Genomic DNA, 24,868 nt, shown 5'->3' on the forward strand with positions numbered 1-24,868 from the left:
CTACGGAGTGTGCAGACCTGCTGATCAGGTTTCTGGATTTGATGCAAGACTTGGGGAACCCTATGGCACCAGAGAAGACAGTTGGAGCACTAGTGGTTTTGACCTTCCTAGCTGTGAAGCTGGATTCCGTGAGAATAGAGGTGCGGCTGTCCTTGGATGAAAGGGTTTGCCCCTGCCATGGTGGCAGATGTTCCCAGGAGTGGAGCCTCTGGAAGGTGAAGTTTTACGGCATGCCACGGGGAGCAGAGTGTTACAGTCTCAGGTTCTGGGCGTGTTGCAGAAGGCTTTGAAAGTGATGGGGTTCCCAGGGGAGGAGTTTGGTTCACATTTGTTTAGAACAGGCATGGCAACATGGGAATAGTTATGAAAAAGTTATCATTGTCCTGCTGTTTTGTGCTGCATTTGAGGGAGAATGACTTAGTTAAGATGAAGGGCTTGGGTCTAACAAAATACATCAAGGGCAATTTATATGAAATCAAGATGGCTAACCTCTATAGAAACTTTAAACCCCAGCCCAAGGTCACCGTCCTCTTCAAACAAAAATAAATCAATACATGTGTAGAATGCACTACTTACCTGTGAGGGTCTGGGGGGGGGGGGGCAAGGGGGGGGGGAGGGGAGGGGGCTACTGCTTGAACAGCCAGCTACCACCACCGAAATGTCGACTGTGGCTTTATCTACCATTCAATATTTAATTAATTTTGTGCTAGGTAGAAAAGCTTGAGCAATTGATGTAACAAGGGCTGTGTGGATTAATGGTTTTACCCTTTTACATCTTTGCTGTTTATCTTGTACCCAACTTTTTAACTTGATTTGAAAAAAAGATTAAATACTCTTTGTTTATATACACCCGTTTTTCAATCTCTTTTTGCTCTCTCTCCTGACTGATTACTCATAAGTAACAGCTTTGAATATATGTCATTTTTGTTGTTGCATAACCAGCATTAGTGGGTCCAAATCACTAAGCCCACACGATCTCATCCTTTAAGTGATTTCTAAATTCCTGTGTCTATTAAAATCCCTTGAAGGTATCTTTACCCCATCATACTCTTTGCCCAAACCCTCAAGGGTATACTGGGTCGCCCACTATCAATTCTCAGCTACCACCACAGACGTCAGACTAACTGAATATAGCCAGCTCGTCCCACGGGACACTGCCTCCATCATGACCTTTATCTAGCGTATGGAAGGGAACAATGCTGCTTTTGCAGAACGGGGATTTCCTGTATCACTATAGCAGTGATGAGGAGGGCTGTATCCCGTGATGCTGCAGTATCCACTGGCAGAAGGACAGCATCTGGACTGGGTGCTGAGAAGATGGGCAGGGGCTGCGCTGGCAAAAGAGCCAGGATCTGAACTAGAGGTGCTGCGCACCTCTTAACTGGAACACAAACATATTATGTACCTGGCCCATTAACCGTGGGCACCTGGGCAACGTCACAATAGAGAAAACCATGGTTCCTTAAGGAAGTACTCTTGAGCAACCTTGAAGAGCAGTTGAAAAATCCTGGATAATCTGATATTCTGGAATGGTTTGATATCCAACCAACATTCAGAAGGCCAGCCCTGGGGCAGGGTATGCCGAGAGAGGTCCCTAAGAGACACCTAAAGCTCTCAGCAGCACACACTCTAAGGGACCTTCTCCAAGAGTGCAGTGCTTACCCGGACACAAAGACTGAATCAAGGGCCCAGAGCCTTACTTGGTGGGAATGTTCTGAGCTTCAGGCAGGAAGAAAAGGGGAGGCGTGGCATCACCAAATCAAGGCTTCACATCTTCAGAATTATTCCCCCCCATACAATTAAACAATGCTAATTAACACATCCTTCACATGCGACTGACAACTTAAGTCCTCAATTTATAAGCAGACCACAAGTTGCATGTGTTTGTAAACCTTGTATTTCTAGCCAAACTGTGAAAAAGTTCTCAGTTAATGATATTATCGATGCACTTTCAAACACCATTTATATATTCCCAATTATTCCATTTGATCCATTGCAGTTTGGGTTAAATCAGTGATCTTTTTAAATACCTCCATGTCATTATTATAAAGACTTTATTTAATCTACACTTTTCATACTTTAATAGCCGGACTATTGAACATGTTTTGGAGACTAACCTTGAGAAAAATACACGTCAGTGTTAACTGCTCAGGGTTTATCAAGGGTTTTCAAAACAACATGTGCTACAAGGACAGTGGTGATTTTTAAGGAGGCACTCACCTGTAAAGCAACAGGTACAACATTAATGCATAACTGCAGACCGAGTACAGTCTGCAATGAGTAATGTTGCTATATTTGTGTGGCCTGTGGTCAGAAGTGTTTGGGGTTATGTTATCTGTAGTTTGATCTTCGAACCTCAGATTGATCAGCTTAACACGCAACATATTGAAGCCTTGAATATATAAGAAAAGGGCACAATGTCAGAATAGCACGTTAGGCGCTTTCCCAACTCAGTCTCGTATTATGGCCTCCACCATATTTGAAAGATGTCACAAGACCGACTAAGAGTTAGTTACGAAACCATGAAGGGAATGTGTAGCTAAAGCCGTAGTATGTGGGGGTAATTTAAGATGTGTGACATTTGGTTGGATGTTCGAGTAGCCTAATGGCAAGTCCCTGCTTCCCCACTAGGCCAAATGCAGTGATCCTGGGCATATCACTTTATTTCGTTGCATTTTATACCTCAACTGCATTTGAAGAGGTTAGAAATATTTCAGCCCAGAGTGAGCCATATACAAAAACACAACTTGATTTGAAAGACTATAATGTTGCTTCAAATATTCTTAAGACAGAACTCTGAACATACACCCAGCCTTTCCATGCAATTAACTGGCTATAAGGGTTCCCAACAAGATCTGCTACCATCAGCTACCTGGCATACATATATGTTTACCAGGCTGTGAGAAGCTACACCAAGTGAGAAATAGTCTGGTTCTGTCCTCTGATCTCACCCTCTAACAAAAAAAGCCTCACAGTTAATTTAAACTAGCTTATTCACCCTCCTAAACCACAGATCTACAATATTGAATGGCACTTTGGCTTGAGTTTTAAACGTTTGGAAAGCCATACCTCAGACTACCGAAAGATGCCGTGATATCTTTAGGGTTGCCACCCTCCCAGAAGAAATACCCGCCATTTGTTTACCTTTTGATATTCTTTAAGTGCCATGAGCTTCTGGTTTAACAATACTTTGGTAAAGTCCCCAGAACTAATATGTTTCAACAGCACAATTATCCTTCTGTTTGTTTTAATAATCATTTCCCCCAAAAATGTAAGTACCTTGCTAACACTTTTAAAGCATGTCGATGCAGGCTTGCTTTTTTTGAATGTATATTTCGAAGGGGGGGCGAGACACTGGAATTTTACGAATAATAATAACTAGAATGTACTCACTGTGAATATTCTACAAACAAAAACGTATTTGTATGTTGGCTCATGGTAATTAATGAGTTGTATTACATATTTCTAAGCCAGTTTACATCTTTCAATACATGTCACTAAATGCAGTCATGTAGTGTAACAGCATCAACAACACTGATTCGCGTCGATTTTACATTAAAAAAAAATCAATAGACAAACATTTTTATTAAAACATGTTTCTTAAAGCTACAAGCACATTAACGCTCATATTTCCGGAAATTAGTTCGCACCATCAATGAGGTTAGCAGCATTTGGGACAACTTTTAGGTTCACCGCAAGTAAAGAAATTGTTGGTGCTGCACTAACACATCCTGTCGCTGGAGGGCAGCATTGTGATTGACAAGAAAACGTCGATACATTTCCGTGCTTGAACAAACTACAAGAGGCTGGGAAATGATATTTCGCAAACAAATACCTTTATTGCTTTTCGACAGAAGTCTGTACTAGTGTGAGGATTTTATTACAGGTTGCATTCTTTCGAAAATTCGTGCGAAAAATGAATTTAGCTTCGAACCCCACTGACGTGAGTTAATAAACTGAACAGTTTACGTTTTAACAATGGACCTCCTGAGAACGCAGACATAAAATCACAAAGGGGTGGGGCCACACCGAATTCCACTCCCAACCCGAACCTCCCACTGGGTGATTTCCAGTAAACCTCTTTAGCAGCGGGAAAGGCATTCTTTGGGCAGAGAAACAGATTCTAGGTATTATTAGTGTGTTCAAGGCAAAGAGCCGGATATTGCACGGATTGTCAGAGCAAAGGCAATGGCTGAGCTGGCAGAACGTGCAAAAGAATAAAAAAAACACACTCACACCCGGATGTGCAGCATGCCCCAGCCTTTCAGAGCCCCCCTGATAGAGCCAGCTCTGTTCTGCAGAGAGTCTTGCCCTGAGGACCTTGAATAATTCTCAGAATGTTTTAAATACCAGTTTCCTGTAATTCACTTTTAATGTGGTGGATGTGTTAGAGTCTATTACAGAGAGATTGCAGAGAAATGCTGTGTTTATGTTTCATGCAACATACATAATGAAAGTTTCTTTGAGCTCAAAACAGGAGCTCAGATATAAGAAATGAAGGGTGTCACAGAGAATATTTGCAGTAATATTAGTGAGCTGCAGCGGTGTTACGATATCGAAAACACGCGTCACTATCCCTGAATATTAGATGGAAAAACAAGTAGAATTTGGACAAGTGTAACCTGTGCACGGTCAGTGACCTGAAGAAAGAGTGCATGAAAGAGCTGAAATTGGATCATAAATTCAAAGCTGTTTCGAACACAGACCCCACCCCCAAAATACATTTGTCCCAGGCCCCCAAAATCCTCAATATGGCCCTGAAAACCCCCCTGAATTAATCTTTGCGCATTGGTCGTTTTTGGTGCCTCATTCAACGCTTTGGTTTGCACAAAGCTCTAAGTTTCTCTGTGTTATAGTGCTTTAGAAGCCCAATTGCCTCTTCATAGCACCCAGAAGAAAATACACTTATGCAAATTTTGTGCAAACCCGCTAATGTACGCTAACAATAAACACAGCCTCAAAGACCATCTGTACCCTATAGTACAATTATCTGGCACTCAAAATGAGGCCATTTCAAAGGAAATGTTTTCACACCGGCATCATGCCTTTGCACATAACATTCATACGTACTGTTTTGTACTTGCACATATATACATATGTAACACTCTTAGCAATTCTACATAGGAAGACGAAACTGAACAGCACCAGAAAAGGCAACAGTTTCATCGACCCTATAGCAGACATCCCTGCATTTAACATTCAATGAAAGTATTTCCGATCAGCAGAGGAAACACTATAAGAACATTTTGAGCAATACAATAATACTCTGTGCAAAAGGTAAAAAATACTACATTTATACCATAATCAATAACAAGATCTCTGCAGGGAACGCTGGGTCAATGACCTTCTGTAAGGTAACTGGTGCTCATGTACAGCGTTCTGATACCAGATACCGTTGGGTCAAGTTCGCCCTACATAAAACTCCGGAAAAAACAAAAATGATGTATAAATATGCTTTTGATCTCTGGAGGGAACACTGTATCAATGACTTCTAAATATACTTTTTTCCATTACGGAGTACCCGATCTCTAGCATGATATTAGTATCTTTGCAATTTCTCCACAGGATGTTATATTGACAGCACTATCTAAAATCTTCTGACCTTTCTAATAACCTTTTATTAATAACATAAGCAATCTCTTGATATCCACATAGATTAACATATTGGTAATCTTTCCAGTAGCTCAAATTCTCTGCTGAAAACGCAATATTGACAATTATACCAGCAATATTGTGGTCTCTGCAGAGAATTCCATTGACCTCCTGATCTCTGCAGTCAATTATTTATTGATAATGTTTCAAGTAACATTCCAAATCACTGCAAAAATGCCTATATTGAAAATGTCACCAATATTCTTCTGATCCATGCGGTAAAAACCCTATTGCTTATGTTACCAATGATCTGATTTCTGCAGAGACTGCTATGGTGATAATCTGACGGATAATCTGTAGTAGATTCTAGATTGAAATGTTAACAATAATATTCCGATATCTGCAGTGACTGTTATGGTGATAATCTGACCGATAATCTGTAGGAGACGCTTTATTGACAATGTTAACAATAATATTCTGGGTTCTGCACCGAAAACCGCTAACCTTGCGTTCTCGGCAGAGAATGCTTTATTGATTGTGTTATCAGTCGTTTTCTCATATCTGCAGATATTGCTAAATTGAAAAAATTGCTAATAATGTTTTGGTCTACGCCGAGATCACTATATGATAATGTCACCAATAGCCTTCTGATCTATGTGGGGAATGCTATATTAATTATTCTAACACTGACCCAATCTCTGGAAGTATGTTATACTGTGGTCTCTGCAGAGCACGTCATATCAATCCCAATAACCTTATACTCCCAGGAGAGAGCGTTGTATTGTAACGTCACTGATAATACGCTCATATCCAGAGAAAAGTCTGGAGATACCATTCCGAACAACCCCCTCCTCTCTACACAGAATGTTTCAATGTCACAATACCCTCCCCATCTCTCCTGGTAGGACGGCATCTATAAACTCATGATCGGTAACCATAAATGCTGGAGGCTCCAGAAAGGAATTGATAAACTGGTGAACCTACGAGAGAACCAGAAATATGAAATGCTGCAGGGTACTCGGGCATGGTCGGCTACTGCGACAAGAGAAGAATAGGGGTGGGAGCAGCGGTGTCCAACAAGTGACTTATTGTAGTGATAGCCCAAGAAAGCAGGATACTAGAGTTCCTTCACACATTTATTATCCAACTTATGCGGAGAGGTCTTTACGAAGCTGACTTTCAGGGTTTGCACCTGAAATGAAGAATGTCCTCTGATGAAGAGATGCTGTACCTCATTCTCCGGCATCCAGTATTCAACATTTGGGGTTCTTCAAGTCTAGGGATCCTTGTCTATCAATGACATCCTTTCTGAAAGACTGTTCACTGTCCTTCAGGGCTCCTTATCTTTAATATACGGAAGCAGATAGGCAAGACATTGAGGTGTCTCACACAAGGAGATATTAGCCAGGCCAATGTTCAAGGGCCCAAGATTGTCATGAGTAAGGGATGAAAATGACTCCCATAGTGAGACAAGAATTGCACAGCTGAGGAGATGCCTCAATTACATCACCAGTCTCTTAAGTGAGTTCTGGACCACTGAGAGTTGATCAGGCTAAAATGAAGAGTGGGTCCTGGATGACGCAAGACTGAAAATGGAGCAATCTCCTGGATCACACACATGAAAGTGAAGCAAGATCTGGATCCATCAAGCCTGAGGGTGGAGGGCGTCCTGGATGGCCTCGCTGCAGCCGCTTAGGTCCATCTCCCGCAGCACTCGACTAATGACCTCCACAGTGGACCCAGCCACCCCCGTTCGGCATCGCCACTTCTGCAGCATCTCATAATGCCCTTCACGGCAGTCCCGGTTCTGCATCTCTATCAATTCAATGTCATGATCACTGAGACCGAGCCGGCGAACAAACTCCTTCCAGCGACGTGGAGGGACAGTGTCAACCACGGCGTAGAGAACACGAGGGTCTGGAGGGGAAGGAAGAGAAGGAATCCACATGAGTTATCAGGGTAGGTAAGCTTCAGATGGACAAATATAGATTTCTCATCCACTGTGTACACCATGGGGCTCACACAACTCCTCTCACACCAACAGATTAGATCTCAACTCCATTTCACACACTTACAATTTCACTACTGATCAACAAAGAATTGGTACGATGCTCCACATACACAATACAGTCCACTAAAGCGAAAGAAAACCACCACTAGGAACATATAACACCAAAAAAATGTTGTGCATCCCATAAAAAACTTTCAACATAATAGCCCACAAATCTGTTGAGTTGCTACAAGCACTAAAGCTAGCCTTATGAATGGATTTGTGTCTCAAGCACAACGTGCCATGTTTTGTTAAACAGCTTCCATACAACCAGAAGCTTTAATGTCAGTCTTTGGGTAAAGTTGAAGGCCCAGAGAAGCTATGACAAGCTTAGACCTCTGCATTGCACTATGAATAGTCCGATTTAAAACAAAATATGAAGGGCGGCATGCTGTCTGTACTCCGTACCCCAATGCCAACACTCTTCTGCATAGATTTTACACACATCTTACATCAGGTACACCGACTGTAAGGGTTTCATAATTTAGGTACCGAAACACATGCACACGTTCATATCCTAGCACACGCTTGCACACCTGTATGTGGCACACCAAGGGGATTGACTAATGAGTTGTGAAGGTTGTTGCAACGCACTTTCTGAAGTTTTGTAATATCCGCCAGCACACGCACCCGTGTGAGCCAGCTTTGTTACCACGTGGGTTTGTGGGTGCACCTACAGAACAGTGGAGGGCATGCACAGCACAGCTCTCATCTTATTTAGCTTTAAATGTGTAGGTAAAACATTGTCGTAAATGCCAACTGCACATGGAAGGCTTGGCTAGGTAAAGCAAGACACCATGATTGATAATCTAATAGAGATTCAGCCCTTCGCCAGCAAGGCACAGCCTTCTAGACTTTCAGACATATGAACAAGTGGACACTGGACCCAATAGGTTAGTAGCCCATCCGCAAGAACATGCAGGCTACTTACATTACTTACACTTATACACACACACACTTTAATATCTTATGCGCATAGACTAAAATACATCAGACATACCCTTACTCATACATCAAATACACTCAAAACCTCAGCACACCATTAGCATCCCAATAAACTGCGTACCAAGGGATGAACGCACACCCCAGTGTTCCTCAGCTACATGTGTTCAACAACACATCAGATACCTAGTAACATTTAACATAAACTTTCACCAAACAGGAGCACTTAAGGCACATTTGCAAAGAATACATACATATTATAAGCACATTAGCCGCATCTCCAAAGCCCTGTCGCACTTGCACACAGACGCCGGCATACACCAGGCACACTATCACACTAAGGTGTGATAATGACAAGTTAGGCACACCCACATGTGCCACGTATCTACTCACCCTCAGGAAGCTGTGTCCTTCCGGCATCACTGACACAGTCTGGTAATTGAGACACCATAGGGGATGGGCAAGGGGCGGTCACAGGCAGCAGGACCTCTGGATCAGAGCACTGCACTGGCTGTCCAGGGAGGTATGTGGACTTAGTAAGTCCAGTTTCCATCTAGGTGAAGATGAAAAAAATGCAACCTTATGGTTACAAAACAGACACAAAACAGCAACCAATTCAGAAATCATACAACCAATCCATAAGTCGTATAGCAGGAAACAAGGAAGGGGAGGGAGGCCATATTCAGAATTGGCAGGCCTTGCACAGAGATTTGAGTCAGGCAAGCAAAATAGGGCAAACACACAGATTACTAAAATGGAGAAAATACTCACATACAGAGAAAAAGACCAAGCAGAGAGGATTGTTATAAGTTGGCAAGCTTATATTGTGTTGTTCCATCTGGAACCTGGAATGTGGACTCCTACATGTCCAAGTTCCAGCTCCTGAGCTAGCGTTCCAGGGAGGTGAGCTGGAGTGTGACTGGCTAAGGGACCGCTACGCTTACGTTGTAGGGAAGATCTTTAATATACCCAGTGTTTACTCACCCCCTGGGGTCCTGTGGTTCAAGGAGGGCGGTGGAAGTAGAACATACACCAAGATTACAAAACTGAGGAGAGAGACCATGTACAGAGACTGCGGAGGGGGACTGTGGAGGTTGCAGGGCAAGGGGGTAACATGCAGCATTAGAACCAATAAGGGAATAGAAAGGGTCATATAAAGATTTTACACACCAGAGAGGGACCTCAAGGCCCTGTGAATTGACTAGACTACGGATGCGGAGTGGTAAAAAGGCGCCTCGAACACAGATTACATACTACAAATAGGAAGTGAGACCATATGTGGAGAATGAAGACCGGCGAAGCAAGAGAGTGATTACATGTCAACATAGACTAAGCAATATATCCAGAGTTTACGGAGGAAGAGAGAGGTCCTCGAAAGACAATACAGCATGGGGAAGAGGCCATATCCAGAGATTACGGACCATGAAGGAGGTAAATAATCGGCATATTTATAGGAGTTAGAAAACAGGGTGAGATAACCGAGGCCAACTATAGAGTTTACAAACTACGTATAACCGCACATCAGTGGTCATCACCATGATATAAAAACACTTCCCACATAGGCTCAAAACAAAGACCACATCCTTCCACCATCCATGCTACCCATGTAGGCAATTGCTTCAGCGCCCCATTAGGGGTAATAAAAGTAATACAATGCTCTCTCTCTCTCTATGGGAATTCTTTCTCTTTTACAATGGGAGGGCATTGGTGATGCCATATACAGACTATTTACCAATTTATAAATTTGTTTACTTATTTTTGTTGACTTCGGAACACTTGTGGGAACTTTGTTTGAATTGAACCTTGCATTGCGTCACTAAATACTTGTGGGTAAGATATAGGGCTTCGTTGATTGATACGCAAGATTAGGTTGTGCAACGTTATCATTAACTTTGGATGCCAGAAAGGGATGCATCTTTTATTTATGATAAGGATAGTTGTGAGAAAATTGGGGCCAATCGAGGGTGGTGGATAACGGTCTGTATGCAATGAGGCACAAAACTACTACAGCCTTAAAAACAGGTTGGTTTTGCTCGTCCCGGCACCTCAAATAAGCAAGGTGAATCTTCAGTCAGATTTTGCACTTTTTATTTTATAGACAGAACAACACATATCGATTAACAATAGTCCGAGAAGGTTGCAACGAGAGAGCTACTAATCTAATCTTAGTGGTTAGTCACAAAGATTGGCCAGTTAGGAAATTGGCCTCTTTGATCACTGAATTTTCTTGTTCCATATTGGACAGAAATGAATGATTCCTTTCAAGTTCCTTTCTCCCTGCTAAGAAGCGCGAGCTGCCACGGCAGACAAGGCCAGGCAAATGGAATCGTATTGTTTGATCCAGAGCCTCGGTTATGGTACAGATGAGGCAGAGACAAAATCCCTCAGCCGTGTGGTAACTATGGCCTGGGTGCTTTTCAATGGCTGGTTAAGTTCCTAGCTTTAGTTTCCAGTCGTAGATGATTTTGGGGGTCATCTTCATACATCTGAAATGGCAGATACTGTTGTTCACTCACTAGTGCCTATGCATGCATGTCAATGTTAAAAGGTAGCCATTATGAAAATGGGGTAACCCAATAAGGTTCAGGGACCTGGGTAAATAACGTTATATTGGAAACAGTGGTCCCAACCAAAAAATTCTTAAACAGAAAAATCTGTACAATAATGAATTCGTTTTGTGAGCTTCCTAAGTCAACCGCTCAGTTGAATTAATCAAAATTACCACTCTGGTAACCTATACAACATAGTTCTTATACAAAACCTGACACAAACCAAGGATTTATTTTGAAAGAACACAGGAGTTTTAATGATTTACTCCATTTCAATTCACTGTTTTTATATACATTTTTACAGTTTATATACAATTGTAACCTAACGGTTGCCTGATCTTAACATGGCGGCTCGGCGTTTGAAGGCGGACAACGCGGCATAGTGAAAGCGCGATTACTATCGCTACACTGCGGAGGAAATTGGCGAAAAACGAACAGACTCTGCCTGGGTGACACTCGTGACACACGGTGCTTTAGAAGTGTTTGGGCGCTATTGCGCGAGTGGCGGTCACCCTAAATCCTGAATACCCACACGGACGCCACACCATCCAGTCTAGGGTGGTCCATTTTGAAAAACGTATTCTTTGAGTGTCCTTGACCTTAAAACGCCTGAATACCCATACAGACGATGTACCATCTAGTTTATGGTGTCCCATTTTGATCCATCGGACTACCCGTCTATCCCAACACTGGAGGACGTTGGCAGCCCATTAACCTCTAGTGGGCCAATCCGGTGAATAGCCTACGGTAAAAACGTGTGTGCAATCTTCGTCCTGAGGAAGACCCGCAGGTCGAGGCTCCAACTTGCCCACGTACCAAAAGACGGGTCGAAACGTCGACGCCTTTCTTTTCATTACAGATAGGACCACTTTTGAAAACCATTATACATGTCATTGCTTGACTGTATAAATGTATAAAAATATAATAGCAACTAATTGTGGCTCTTTCTGTGAGAACAGCTGAATACTAAGTATAGCTGTATTTGTAAAAAAACTCCCCCTTTTTCACGTGTCACTATTTTTTGAGGCTTGCACCCTTTCTTCACCACAACCACGTTCTTTTCTTTCATTTTCTTGCACTACTTTAGAAGCTGCGTTGCTCTTCTTTTTTACCGTTAGGTTACAATTGTATATAAACTGTAAAAATGTATATAAAAACAGTGAATTGAAATGGAGTAAATCATTAAAACTCCTGTGTTCTTTCAAAATAAATCCTTGGTTTGTGTCAGGTTTTGTATAAGAACTATGTTGTATAGGTTACCAGAGTGGTAATTTTGATTAATTCAACTGAGCGGTTGACTTAGGAAGCTCACAAAACGAATTCATTATTGTACAGATTTTTCTGTTTAAGAATTTTTTGGTTGGGACCACTGTTTCCAATATAATGTTAAAAGGTAGGCGCAATTTGAGTGACCCGTGGGGTACACTCCAAGACAACTTCAATCTACATAGTAAATCTAATTTTAGAATGAAATAAATATGATAGTTATCTACTTTGCAATACCATTTTTGTTCAAAAGAACCTGAAGTGTTAGTAAAAGAAAGTTGCTGGCAAAAGAGCAAGTTACTTACCTTCAGTGTTTCTATTTCTGGTGGATACTCTATATAACCACAGACTTCTAACCTTAGAATATTCTCCAGACACCAGCATCAGTCTGGAATTCAAAACCTTTTTCCAGCGCACCACTAGGTGGCATTGTGGACTCTGTGCCACCCTGGAAGTGGTGGCGCAGAGCCACATGGAGTCACCAGCCCTACACGCTGACATCCGTTTCTCTTTTTGCCCCCTTCAGCCCCCTCAGATGCAGAGAATGAACAATTATTGGTACAAGTGTGCCAAATACTAATTTCGGATTTTTTTTAATTGTTACAAAAAAAAGGCTACTTCACAGAATGGGAAAGAGATAGGGCAGGAAGAGGTCTGTGGTTAGTTAGAAGTAATCATCAGTACAAGTTACTTGCCCTCAGTAATGCTCTTGCTGATGGCTGATCTAACTTCAGATTCCTCACCTAAGAATAGATATCAAAGGATGTATGACGTTACAACGCAGGCTATTACAACGCCTGCCTTTACAACGCGGTTTTTACATCGCAATCCATTACAACGCATAGCGCTTTGGGGTGCTGGATAGTGAAAAGTTTAATTTACTATTCCAACTCCAGTCCCCGTGGACACTAGGGAAGGTGTTGGATAGTAAATTAAACGTATTCCCTATCCTAGAGCGCCCCCCAGCGCAATGCGTTGTAATGGTTTGCGTTGTAATGACCGCGTTGTAATGGTAGTGTGTTGTAAAAGTTTTGTTGTAAAGGTTGTTCACCGATATCAAAGCATAGCCCCCAGAGGGTGGGTTTGTGGCATGGACTCGGACCAAAATGTCCAGCAGGACTGAGCAGCACAGTCCCTTTCCATCAGACATGGCCGTCAAGACAGTAGAGTTTTGTGAACGTATAAAATGATGCCCATATCACAGATGGTCAAATCTCAAGGACAAGCACTTCGCGATTCAATGTAGTGATCGCAGCCTTAGCCGTAGTAGAATGAACTCTCAAACCTTCCAGGGGCCGCTTGTTGACCAGACCCTGATGCAGACCACTATTCATCTAAATGGGGTCCCCTCCTACACAGCCTTCCCTTTCTTCACCGCAGAGAACACAACATCAAACATGGTTGGTCCAATAAACGTAGACTGTCTGAGAGGGCACTATTAAAGGTCGATTATTGGTTTGTAACTTTGAAATGGGGAGTAAAGATGAGAGCCAGCGTGTGGTTTGTTGTTGGTGTTGGGCCTTACACTCACTGGTTGAGAACAAGGGTTTCCATATTCTCTCCACAGTCAGTGGGGATAAAAGATTCACAGACAATGGAGGGAAAGAGGGCATATGCAAAGATAACACACCAGCAAGGAGAAAAAGAAGGTCGCCCAGCTGGCCCAGTTTTTGGGGAAAGATAGCATGGTTAAGAAATGGAAGGATCTTATCGGGCTGGCTGCACCCGAGGACCCAAACACCCACATCTTTAAGGGGCGCAATGGCTGCTGGAATGGGTGGGCTGCTACGCTCAGGGATAGGGCAGGCTTGCGACAGTCTGCAGTGGATTCGGTGAGCATGACCATTAGCAGAATTGCAAATGTAGCAGTTTCTGTGCCAGACATGACAGTGTTTCCTATCCAGAGCACAGACCGCAGCACCTCTTGAGTCACAGCATAAGAGAAAGAGGTCTCTGCTGGGCAAAGGCACACATCAGGTAAGGTATCAGGCCAGAAACCACAAACATTACTTGGGAAATCAGGAGGTATCGTTTCGAGCTCACAAGCAGGACTGTACAAGGATAACACTCAGAGGAAAGACAGAGAAATACCACAGGGGCAGAAAGAGTCAGGCAGGTGAATTACAGACCAGGGAAGGAGAGACAGGTAACCTCTCTACTCGCAGCCCTCCACCCCTCGTGCAGGGTACTTTGCTCCTACTCACCTGTGATGTGCCGCCGTCTATTGGAGAAGACTGTGGAGACACTGAAACAAAAAGAAAACATGTCAAAGGCACTGCTAAACTCGCCTCTTGTGCTTGTTCTCTCTCTTTCTGTGCCTCCTGTATGTTCCCTCTTTCTTGGTCATTTCTCTCTCTCCACCACATGCTCGCTGTATCCCTCTCTTCTCATTCTTTCCCTGTAATCTCCCCCACTTTCTTCACAATTTCTTTCCCTCCAAGCTTTCAATTTCTCTCCTCCTTTTCCTCTTTACAACCTATGTTTTCACTCTTTATTGCCTCTACGCCATTACGTCTCCCTCTGCTCCCTTTCCTCATTCTTTCCGCTCTCTCTTCTCCATTGTGCCTTTATCTCTACTGCTTCCCATCCTTTGTTCTCTTCTCTTTCTCATCTGTATGATCGTTTATCTCTCCCGATACCACTTTTCCACCTTGCTCACTCTCCTAACACCCCTTTTCACTCTCCTCCTGAACCTTTTCCTATTTATTCTTTCAATTTGCCCTTCTTCTCTCGAAGTTCCCTGTTCCCCTCTATTGTCTATCTGTTCTCCAGTTTCATCACTTTTCTCCTTTCACTCCCTCTACTCCATTTCTCTATTTTCACCTATTCTCCACTACTGTCCACCTTCCTTCTCTCCCACTTCCACCTTCTGTTGTCTGCCTCTTTCCTTCTTTCTCTTCATCCTCCCTCTCCTTAATGATAACCAGTGCTACGTCGCGCCAGGTTAAAGTGCTGCACAAACCAGAGTCAAGTCACAAGTTCTCGGTCTGAGATGGTGCACCACTGATTATTTAATAGGAACCGGCAGAGTTATGAACTGGCCAATTTGAGGCAACAACCACAACAGCAAGGGTAGCATCCTCCCCAGCCCGGGGGCATGCAAATGAAATGTGCTGCACACGGAACTCAGCAACATAAGCCTTTATTTATTCTTCAACATACAACCACACACTGCAAGCATTGTGTCATAACCTTTAAAACCACACCTCAACATTTCCCAGCAGATTACGTAATTCCTGTTTAGAGTCCGCCCAGAACCGCAAGGGTCCTAGTGCGCGTTATATCAAAACTCTACAGCATGCTTAAATTGTCAGCCCCAGTCAAGTTCAGGTTTAGCGTAGGATTTGGTCCCCTCAAACTGGGTCAAAGAAGTGTCCTCGAAATGTTGTACAGTCAGCAGTGGCAGAAGTACTCCGGCTTACCAGGGTTGGTGGGGGCGCGCATGCTGCTCCACAAGGGAGTTTTTTTTATCATGAGACGTGCTAAGGCTTGTCTGTGATTGTTGGAGCATGCAGCATCAACTCAAAATGTGTACTAGTGTAACATCAAAGGGGCCAGGACATGCATGGGCAAGGCTGAACACAGCAGAAGAAAGATTCATTATGGCAGACTGTGGGGGCTTGCTGCTGCTACAAGCACTCAAGGTGGTTCCACTGTTAGAGTGGGCAGAAGGAGGAAGGAACATCACAACCGCCTTGAGTGACATGGAGGTGGTTTGTGTACAGCAGAGGTCTTCAAACGAGGGGTGGGATATGAAAGGGGTACCAGCTAACTGGCCAGAGGATCATGCATTATGCCATTAAAAACAGAGACAAGCATGCTTAAAAGAGTGCAGTGTTTTAAGTGAAAACAAACAAAGCAGCAGTGAGCCACTTTGCAATGGGCTACAGGTAATGTCTTTTGTCACTCATGTCCTGGCTGGAGGTAGGTGTTAGAGTGGGGCTGCTAAAAAACAGAACCCCAGAAACCACATGTGGTTCATCACTCAGGTCAGGAGTACACATGCATTCACCATGCCATGGACATTCCCCCCCCCAAAACCAACTCTTCATAATAGGCACATGTGTGCTTTCAATTTTGACTCCGAAAATAGCTTCCCTGGATTTTGATTGGGAACCCCTCCAAACAGTGGCTGGGTTGTCAGGGTTTGATCTTCCAAAATGGTGTCTTGGGTAAGAGATTTTATGGCTCAAAATGTTTAGTTCAGATGGGCTCTACCACAACTTAAAATCCTTTTTTAACATGGCCATATTTTTGCAGGAAATGTGGTCCAATTTGACAATGGGCCTTAAAAGAGACACAGTAAGATAAAAGGGGCTGGATGGTGGGGGCTTAAAGCAAATGGACTGACTTAGACAACAGTGCACCATGACTTTGTCACTTTTATAATTTTTACAAGAATTTGCCATCTTCAGGTTATCCTCGTCTCTCTCTTTTTTGTTTAGCTCTCTCTGTCCCTTTCTTTTCTCTGTCTCGTATATAACACCTCACTCTCTGAGACACCATTTTCCGCCTCACCTGCTCCCATCTACGTCCTCTGTGAACCCTTAAGGGGAGGAGGAGCTATTCCATCTTCCACTCCTCCCTTGAAAGGGAACCTCCACTCCTCTCTCACCCTCCAAGGCCCTTTTATTCATTGACCTGTGACGTCAGAAGCGCGTTGAGTCGGTTGCCTTCTTATGGCGTACACGGTCTTAGAAGGTTGGATTTGCTTCCTGTCTCTACAAGCCTCGCCTACGGAGTCTTGGAAGGACCAACATTGTCACCACCTCATGCCTCTTGTGCTCATCCTAAGCAGCTGCACCCTGGACAGCTGCATGTACCACATATACATAAACCAGTATTCAAGACATGGGCAACATTGCCAAGCCATGGACCTTCTCAAGTAGGCTCACAACAGGTACATCAGAACTGGTTATGCCTTAGGACTGATGGTTGCGATTTTAGGACCTTCCGACCCAACTTTACTTTGGTTGAGCGGTCCCTTTTAAGCCGTCGCTGCCTACCTCAGAGCATCGCAGTGATCCTCTGTGCCGTGGGTCCTTCCGTTCGACCACAATGTTATTTGGCACCTTCCCAGCCAATCAACAGTAATCGTTCTGCTGCCCGTTATTTAGGACTATGGAACCTATGTGCCTTTTGAAATAATACACTGCTACTGTAAAGTGCTTCAACACCATGGGTAATGTTGGCGCCATATAAAACTGCTGATCATAAATAAATAAAACATCTGCAACCTGACAGTCGCTCTCAATGACGATGTCTCTTTTGTTCGAAAACGACATTAAAACGCAGCCTCTATGATATCTTTCCTCTCCAGTTGTTTTTATCTACGGATTTGCTTGGTCATTGCGCATTTTCTCTCCTGTATCATCTATTTCCCAGCCATGAGGAGGGCCTTAAAGGCAAGATTACCACATTATTCGCATAGTAATACAAGTGATCAGTTTCTAACAAGCACATAAAAGAAGAACATAGTCGAAAGGTCCAGACTGTAAATGTGTGTGTCTTGTAAAGCGCACTGCTGCCCTGAGGCGTTGTGGCGCTGTAGACCGCTGGGGAACCCATCCTGGCTATCCCTGTGAGATGGTCCCTACTGGGTATCTCCAAGGTGAAACCAGGCATCCCCGGCGAATGTGGGGGGCCGTTGTAGAGATGAGGCAAGCTAATGCCCAGAGTTGCCGAGTGTGATCATTGGTTAGAGTAGGCACCGAGGCGAGAATTATCGAGTCAGCTGACCCTGGTCCACGACCCACTAAATCACTAGGTGGACTCTCAATCAGGCAAATAGTTGAATTCAAAACTTTCAAAACTCTGCCTACTTCAAGATGTCCAGGTGACATTCTACATTAACAAACTGAGGTGGTCAGATCTGTCAGCCTTGTCACCTAATGGTAGTTACTAGCAACATACTCTCCATCCGTTTGTGGATAGATCCTTCTATGTGCCTGCTCCTCCCTATGGAGCTTCTTCTCACAACCTTTGCGGCTTGAAACATCCCTGTAAAGGCTGAAACCGAACATGTGAAATATAACAAGACCACAGGGAATGGCCCGGCTGTCTATCAGCGATAAAAGACCAGAAAAAAAAACTCCTCTCCAAAGTGTAAAGAATCACAAAATCAGCACTCAAAACTACTTTCTAACAAGTAAACATATATTATAACTTACAATTCTTTCAGTTACAATTATACTTATTTTATATGATAGTAATCACAAAATAGACATTCATCACTGTCACCCTGCAACAGTTCCTTCTGTTGAATATTGTTGATGTGCATGTGGCAAAAAGATTTTTTGATATGGAATGAATGGGGATGTGTGTAGCGTGAACGCAGGCGGCCTTTTTAAGATGGGGGATGGCCGCGTGTGATACAAGGAGAGTGATGAAAGTGTGTTTTATATTTTCTGATTTGTATCATATAGAAGAGATATAATTGCAATTTGTGAATACTGAATAAGGATATTGTGATTCTTTACACTTTGGGGAGGTGGGTTTTTATGGTCTTCTTTGGTTATTCCCCTGTCCTGCTCCCTATCATTTCAACAGGGGCAATTATTTTTGGAATTTAGTCTTTCAGTGGTAACCATTGCTAACTCTTAGTTTATGGCTGATCCCCCTGCCCCTATCCTGCACCACTGAGATACCAGTCTAGCCTCACTCCCAACAATGCTCTCAAAAAACCGTTCAATGGCGTATACTGCGTATACGAACAGCGTTAATGCAGCAAGCATGCACTCACACTCACCTGGGTTATAGAAAGTTGAAGAAGAACGATGATAAAATTTCCAGACAATCCAAATTCCTACGAGAACTAAGCAGCCCCCGAAAACTCCTGTTAATGCAATCAGGAGGGGTGGGGTACCTGTAGAGGGAACAAGTATTGATGAGAACTCGCGACCCCTCGCTTCAGAGCCCTGCATGCCCCAGTTTTGAACACTTGTTCAGTACTCACCCCTGGGTACAGGTTTTTCAATAGGTATGGCCAGAGGGCATTGATCACGGCATTCATCACTCCGGCACCTGAAAAACAGCAAACACAGACATGAGATCCACACGTTATATTGGTGGACCTCCACATGGAACCAGAAAAATAGAACACATCGGCGAGACCGCTTCCCTGCCCTAGAAACCTGCTAGATATAATTGCCTAAATCTGGTTATCCTGAAGTGTCATACTGCTCATTGGGTCTGGTGGCTCAGTGGACTAATGCTTCCACTGCAGGGGCCTGTGTTCGACCTCATTGTCAGAGGTTCAAATCCCGGCAGGTCCACTCAGCCTTTCATCCATCTGAGGTCGATAAAATGAGTACCATGGATTTGGGTAACAATAAACATGTTATTCAGCGCCAAGATACCCCGGTTGAGGTGAACGTGCGCTTACAAATACACACGTTATGTTATGTCATTGGTATGCTAAATGTCTTAGTGCTCATTGGTATGGTAAATGTCTTACGGCTCATTGGAATTGGGTCAAATAGAACAGTTTCTCCAACACTGTGGACACACAATGAAGCTACAGGCTGTCTCCTGGGAGGACTGTGTTGAGTTCCACAACACATTTTCAATTACTATTTAAATCCAGCTCTATTTCATATTTTGTGTGTGTTGGAGGCATTCTGTTCTTCGCACCCTTTTTCATTACAACCAATGCCAGCAACGTAAACCTTCTCACACTAATAACTCAGTGCAGGCAGAAGTAGACCCTCCACATCTGTGCCGAAATTATACTCTTTGCACATATCAAGGAACTCAGTGTAGTCTATTTTCTATATCTATTGATACCTGGATACAAGGGCAGGCAATGTGTCTTTACAACTGTGCTTTGGGCCAAATACTGGCTCCCTGCATGGATGAGACTGGTACTCACTCATTACAACACCAAGACAAAGCCCAAAACAGTCACTTGCATCCAATACTCACTCGGAAAGTTAGTTCCATAATCATGGGGTTAAGACTTTACTAACTCAGACACAGGATACAATAGGTAACGAGGTAGGACGTAAGGGCGTTTCCTACTCCAACATACTGAAGTGCTAGTATGTACTCTGACAGAGGGACAAGCTCAGTATTACTCCCACGGCACAAAGAAGCCAACACCCCTATTCGATCGACAACAAAGAGCAATACTGACCAAACTACCCAACATATTAAAATTGGTAGGGTTGCTGTCACTCAATAGCATACTCACTCATTGCATGGACGGCACGGCAGCTCGATGTCGTGGAAGAATCCACTATTGCACAGGCAAATTGTGTCAAGGAACCCTTCACCTGCAAAGATGCACAACAAGAAAGGGATTCAGAGACAGACACAGGTTAAACATAGTATGTCCTCAGGAGACCTCAGAATGCTCGCAGGATATGTAGTTGGAGTGGTAGCAAGCGCACTTAGGAAGGACTAGGTGTATTGTCTCTAGTGGGCTTATAACAGACCCAGCATGTTCCCTGGTGCATAACTTAAGGATTCCTCTGAGAGTGGGCTAGGTTTTCAATGTGTTCAAAGGAGGTGTGCGGTGGTCTCAGAACAGATTTATCACAGCTTCCATGCAGGGAGGGTATCTCGTTCAGAATCAGGAAGGCTTCAAGCCAACAGTGGGTGAGGAGGAAAGGCTTATACTAAACTCTAGATATCCCCTGGACAGGCTCAACATGTGCCCTAGAAGAAGCACGCCCCCTTGCATTAGTTGTCCGGAACAAATAGACTGCGTCCCCAGAAGATGGGCTGCGGCCTAGACCTACCATGCCCGATGGTGCAGATCAGTGGTTCCCAATCTGTGCGCCGCGGCACCCCAGTGCGCCATCAAAACTTGTCTGGGGCGCCGCGAATAGATGTGCACCAGTTTGGGAACCGCTGTGTCTGATCGGTTTTCTGTGGTCAGTATTCATGCACCAGTTGTTTGTTGTGAACGGACTGCTAGGCGGCTTCCCCATGCAGCACTAGATTAGGTTGCTGTTCGTTGTTTGGGATACACACTGCATTGTTTTCACTCGATCGTTGAGACACTTGGGGAGGTTTGGAGGTGGCAAGAACAAAGACAGATAAGTGCTGGTGTTCGTCCACGTCCCAGGCACAGACCTGTCTCACAGCGGGCGTGGACAACGCTCGCCTCACCAAAAGGGTTTCCATTTAATTTAGATCTGGTATCTGTTATTCTTTGTATAATAATAAGTAGTGTTTTCTTTTTCTTTAAACATTCTGCTGAGGTTTGGTGGGATTTCTATTCTATTTCCCAGCTCTCAAAACACACGTAGAGCTGTTTTCTTAACAAGTGGAATTGAAAAGTTATGTTTTTCATTAAAATATTTGCATGCGCAATCTTTTTGTACTCACTGCTTATCTGGATATAGGCTACTCCTATTAGTTGTAATGAAGACATATCTGTCGTGGAAAAGAGCAATTGGGCTTCTGGCCTTTTACTGCAGATGTGCGAGTGCTTTGATGATGAACAGACATCATAATGTATTAATTCCCCACCCTCTGGGCCAGTTTGCATTAATATACAAGAATGTAGTCAGCGTGAGTTGATTACATTTTGTATTATAACTTCCTGTATCCTACTCTATAGCCCTCCAGTTTAGCTGGTGCATCTTACTAAGCTGTTTAAACAAATCTCAGACATGAAAAAAGAAGTGAGACGTGTGATTTAGGTCAAGCCTCTGGATTACATGTATTTAATTCACAACAGAAACACTAATATCGTTGGCACCAAGCAAAGTTAAATATGCGCAGGTAAAAATAAGTGTAAACAAGCACTGGCAAATCCAACAGGTCTAACGCATGCAGCACATTAGAGCGAGGCACTTGAGTGGGAGCCAGCAGGAATCCACAGAGAGGCCTGTAGTTGTAAAACCGTCTCTTGTGCAGTGCAATGCAAACACTGAAGTAGAGGCAGAAACAGCAAATACCATTAGGTGAGAGATGAATACTCCAACGGCTTAGCGAAGCCTTGATTGACAAAGTCTTGTAGCCAATGGCTGAAGGAAGCTGGTTGTCGAAAAGGCAAAGGTGGAGAATGGTGGACCCAAAGCCCACTGCAGGTATATTGGTAGCAATAGATTTGTTTGAGAGCAAACCTGACCTAAAAAAAGAACGTCATCTACAGTATACAATAGTGAACTTGTCACACAGGCCATTTCGCTCCGAGTATCACTGCCCCTCGAATCAGATCAACTCAGAGTAAGGGACAGCAGGGAGGTGGCAAGAACAAAGATAGAGAAGTGCTGGTGTTTGTCCAGGTCGCAGGCCCAGACCTGTCTGAATGTTTCGCGCATTTGTATTTGTGATTGTGTGTTTTTGGTGCCACTGGACTCCCTTGGATTCTGTTTTCCAGGTTCGGCTGCTTTACACAGATTCCTATCATTTGCCTGGGGCTCTTTCAGTCTCCTGCAAGGGAGAGGAGGTGGCAGCGGGCCCTGGGTGAGCCCCTCTTGCTGCGGCATTGAAGGAGTGCTGCCGGCACTGTGTGAGGAATGGAGTGTGCATGGGCGGGCAGTTCCAACATGGTCCCCTCCTTCCCTGGATTGACCGATGAGCCTTGAGGGGAGACAGAGTGCCGGACAAGGGGTGGGGTCCCTCTGCACTGGGATAAAGAGTGGGTGCTGCTGCTTGAGGAATGAGCTTTGGTGGAGAAGCAAGAGTGGGCCCAGGGTGTGGCTGCTGCTCCACGTGCCCTACAGACGTTCTGCAGTGAAGCCACGGGTGGATGCCTCATCTGTGAGATGCTGTGGGAGCGCTGATAGCACGCAGTGTCCAGGGGGAACTGGAGGGGAGGGCCTGGAGCCTGCATCCATGGGTGTGCACACTGCTGGCACTGTGGTGGCTGTGGGCGGAAGGGACGCTGTAGGGTTGTGATACCTTCATCAGCTTCATCCCAGCTGTTTTCGGGGTTTCGGGGAGAGGGATGGAGGTGTTCCTGGGGCCGGGCTTGCATCTCTCCACCTGTCAAGGAAAAGTGACGTAGTGGGGAGCCACAGCCTATGCCCGGTGGGTCAGGGGAGCCACGGGTCAAAAAAGTTTGGAAACCACTGGTGTAGATGGTAACCAGCACAGACTAATTAATAAGCTGGTGGAGGATATGTTCTCAAAACAAATTCATTATCTGCCAGTGGGGGTGGTGGGCCAGATGCACAAAAGATCCAGCATCTCCCTTGGAAATCAAGAGATGGTGAAATTAAAAAATAAAGACCCTTTGAGGGAGGGAGTGCTAAGAGCAAAAGCAGCATGACCCACAGAATATGATGTCTTGTAAAGTCCTCATCTTGAACTTTTGAGAATGCGCCCGCATGCTTCGTGCTCATAAGCTCAGACATGGCCAGTGCGTGCCCTCATTTTTTGCAGGAAATGGTAAGTTGAATGTACCACCCAGCCGCTCTCTGGTATTGGCCCCACCTCAATTGCTCCTTTCTACAAACCTTTCTTACTCCTCTTCCAAAGCAATGGACACTGTTTACTCTTTGAAATATGGCTGCTGTTGTGATATACTGTGATGTTTGGACATGCATTTTTTGTTCTATTTGGGGTCTAGAACCCAATGGTCTGCGACAAATGGTCTATCATTCAGAAGGAAAGGATCGCAATCATTCTCTGCCACCAGCACTGCGGTGCTTGGGAGTCAATTCTGCCTCTTTTTAGTTGATCTGTCCTCGTAGCTTCCCACCTTAATCTCAGGTTCAGAAGTGTGAGGATCCTGCTGTGTCTGTCTGCGCTGTCTGAGATCACCATCCCTGACCTCTATACTCCTGGCCTTCAATACTCTAAACAAATCTAAAAAAGCCGTCCCTGACATCTGTACTCCTGGCGTTCAATACTCTGGACAAACCCATGAAAGCTGTTCCTGACCTCTATACTCCTGGCCTTCAATACTCTTGACAAAACCCATGGAAGCCGTCCTGACCTCTATACTCCTGGCCTTCAATACTCTGGACAAAACCAAGAAAGCCGTCCTGACCTCTATACTCCTGGCCTTCAATACCCTGGACAAACCCATGAAAGCCGTCCTGACCGCTATACTCCTGGTGTTCAATACCCTGGACAAACCCATGAAAGCAGTCCCTGACCTCTATACTCCTGGCCTTCAATACTCTGGACAAACCCATGAAAGCCGTCCCTGACCTCTATACTCCTGGTGTTCAATACCCTGGACAAACCCATGGAAGCCGTCCTGACCTCTATACTCCTGGTGTGCAATACTCTGGACAAAGCCATGGAAGCCGTCCTGACCTCTATAGTCCTGGTGTGCAATACTCTGGACAAACCCATGAAAGCCGTCCTGACCGATATACTCCTGGTGTTCAATACCCTGGACAAACCCATGAAAGCAGTCCCTGACCTCTATACTCCTGGCCTTCAATACTCTGGACAAACCCATGAAAGCCGTCCTGACCGCTATACTCCTGGTGTTCAATACCCTGGACAAACCCATGGAAGCCGTCCTGACCTCTATACTCCTGGTGTGCAATACTCTGGA

General features: G+C 44.3%; 1 protein-coding gene across 1 annotated transcript in view; it reads right to left on the reverse strand.

Annotated features, from left to right (window-relative positions):
* Window positions 1–3,814: 3,814 nt before the first annotated feature.
* TNFRSF1A (TNF receptor superfamily member 1A) overlaps window positions 3,815–24,868 on the reverse strand; it is a 97,196-nt gene continuing 76,142 nt past the window's right edge. The window contains exons 5-10 of the mRNA XM_086932877.1: window positions 20,591–20,672; window positions 19,355–19,422; window positions 19,148–19,264; window positions 14,604–14,644; window positions 8,978–9,137; window positions 3,815–7,509 (exon numbers count right to left, since the gene is read on the reverse strand). Coding sequence (XP_086789003.1) covers window positions 7,238–7,509; window positions 8,978–9,137; window positions 14,604–14,644; window positions 19,148–19,264; window positions 19,355–19,422; window positions 20,591–20,672 — 740 coding nt within the window. The 3' untranslated portion in view covers window positions 3,815–7,237. The remainder of the gene's footprint in view (window positions 7,510–8,977; window positions 9,138–14,603; window positions 14,645–19,147; window positions 19,265–19,354; window positions 19,423–20,590; window positions 20,673–24,868) is intronic.

The sequence above is a fragment of the Lissotriton vulgaris genome, chromosome 7, assembly GCF_964263255.1.
Source record: "Lissotriton vulgaris chromosome 7, aLisVul1.2, whole genome shotgun sequence".
NCBI lineage: Eukaryota > Metazoa > Chordata > Amphibia > Caudata > Salamandridae > Lissotriton > Lissotriton vulgaris.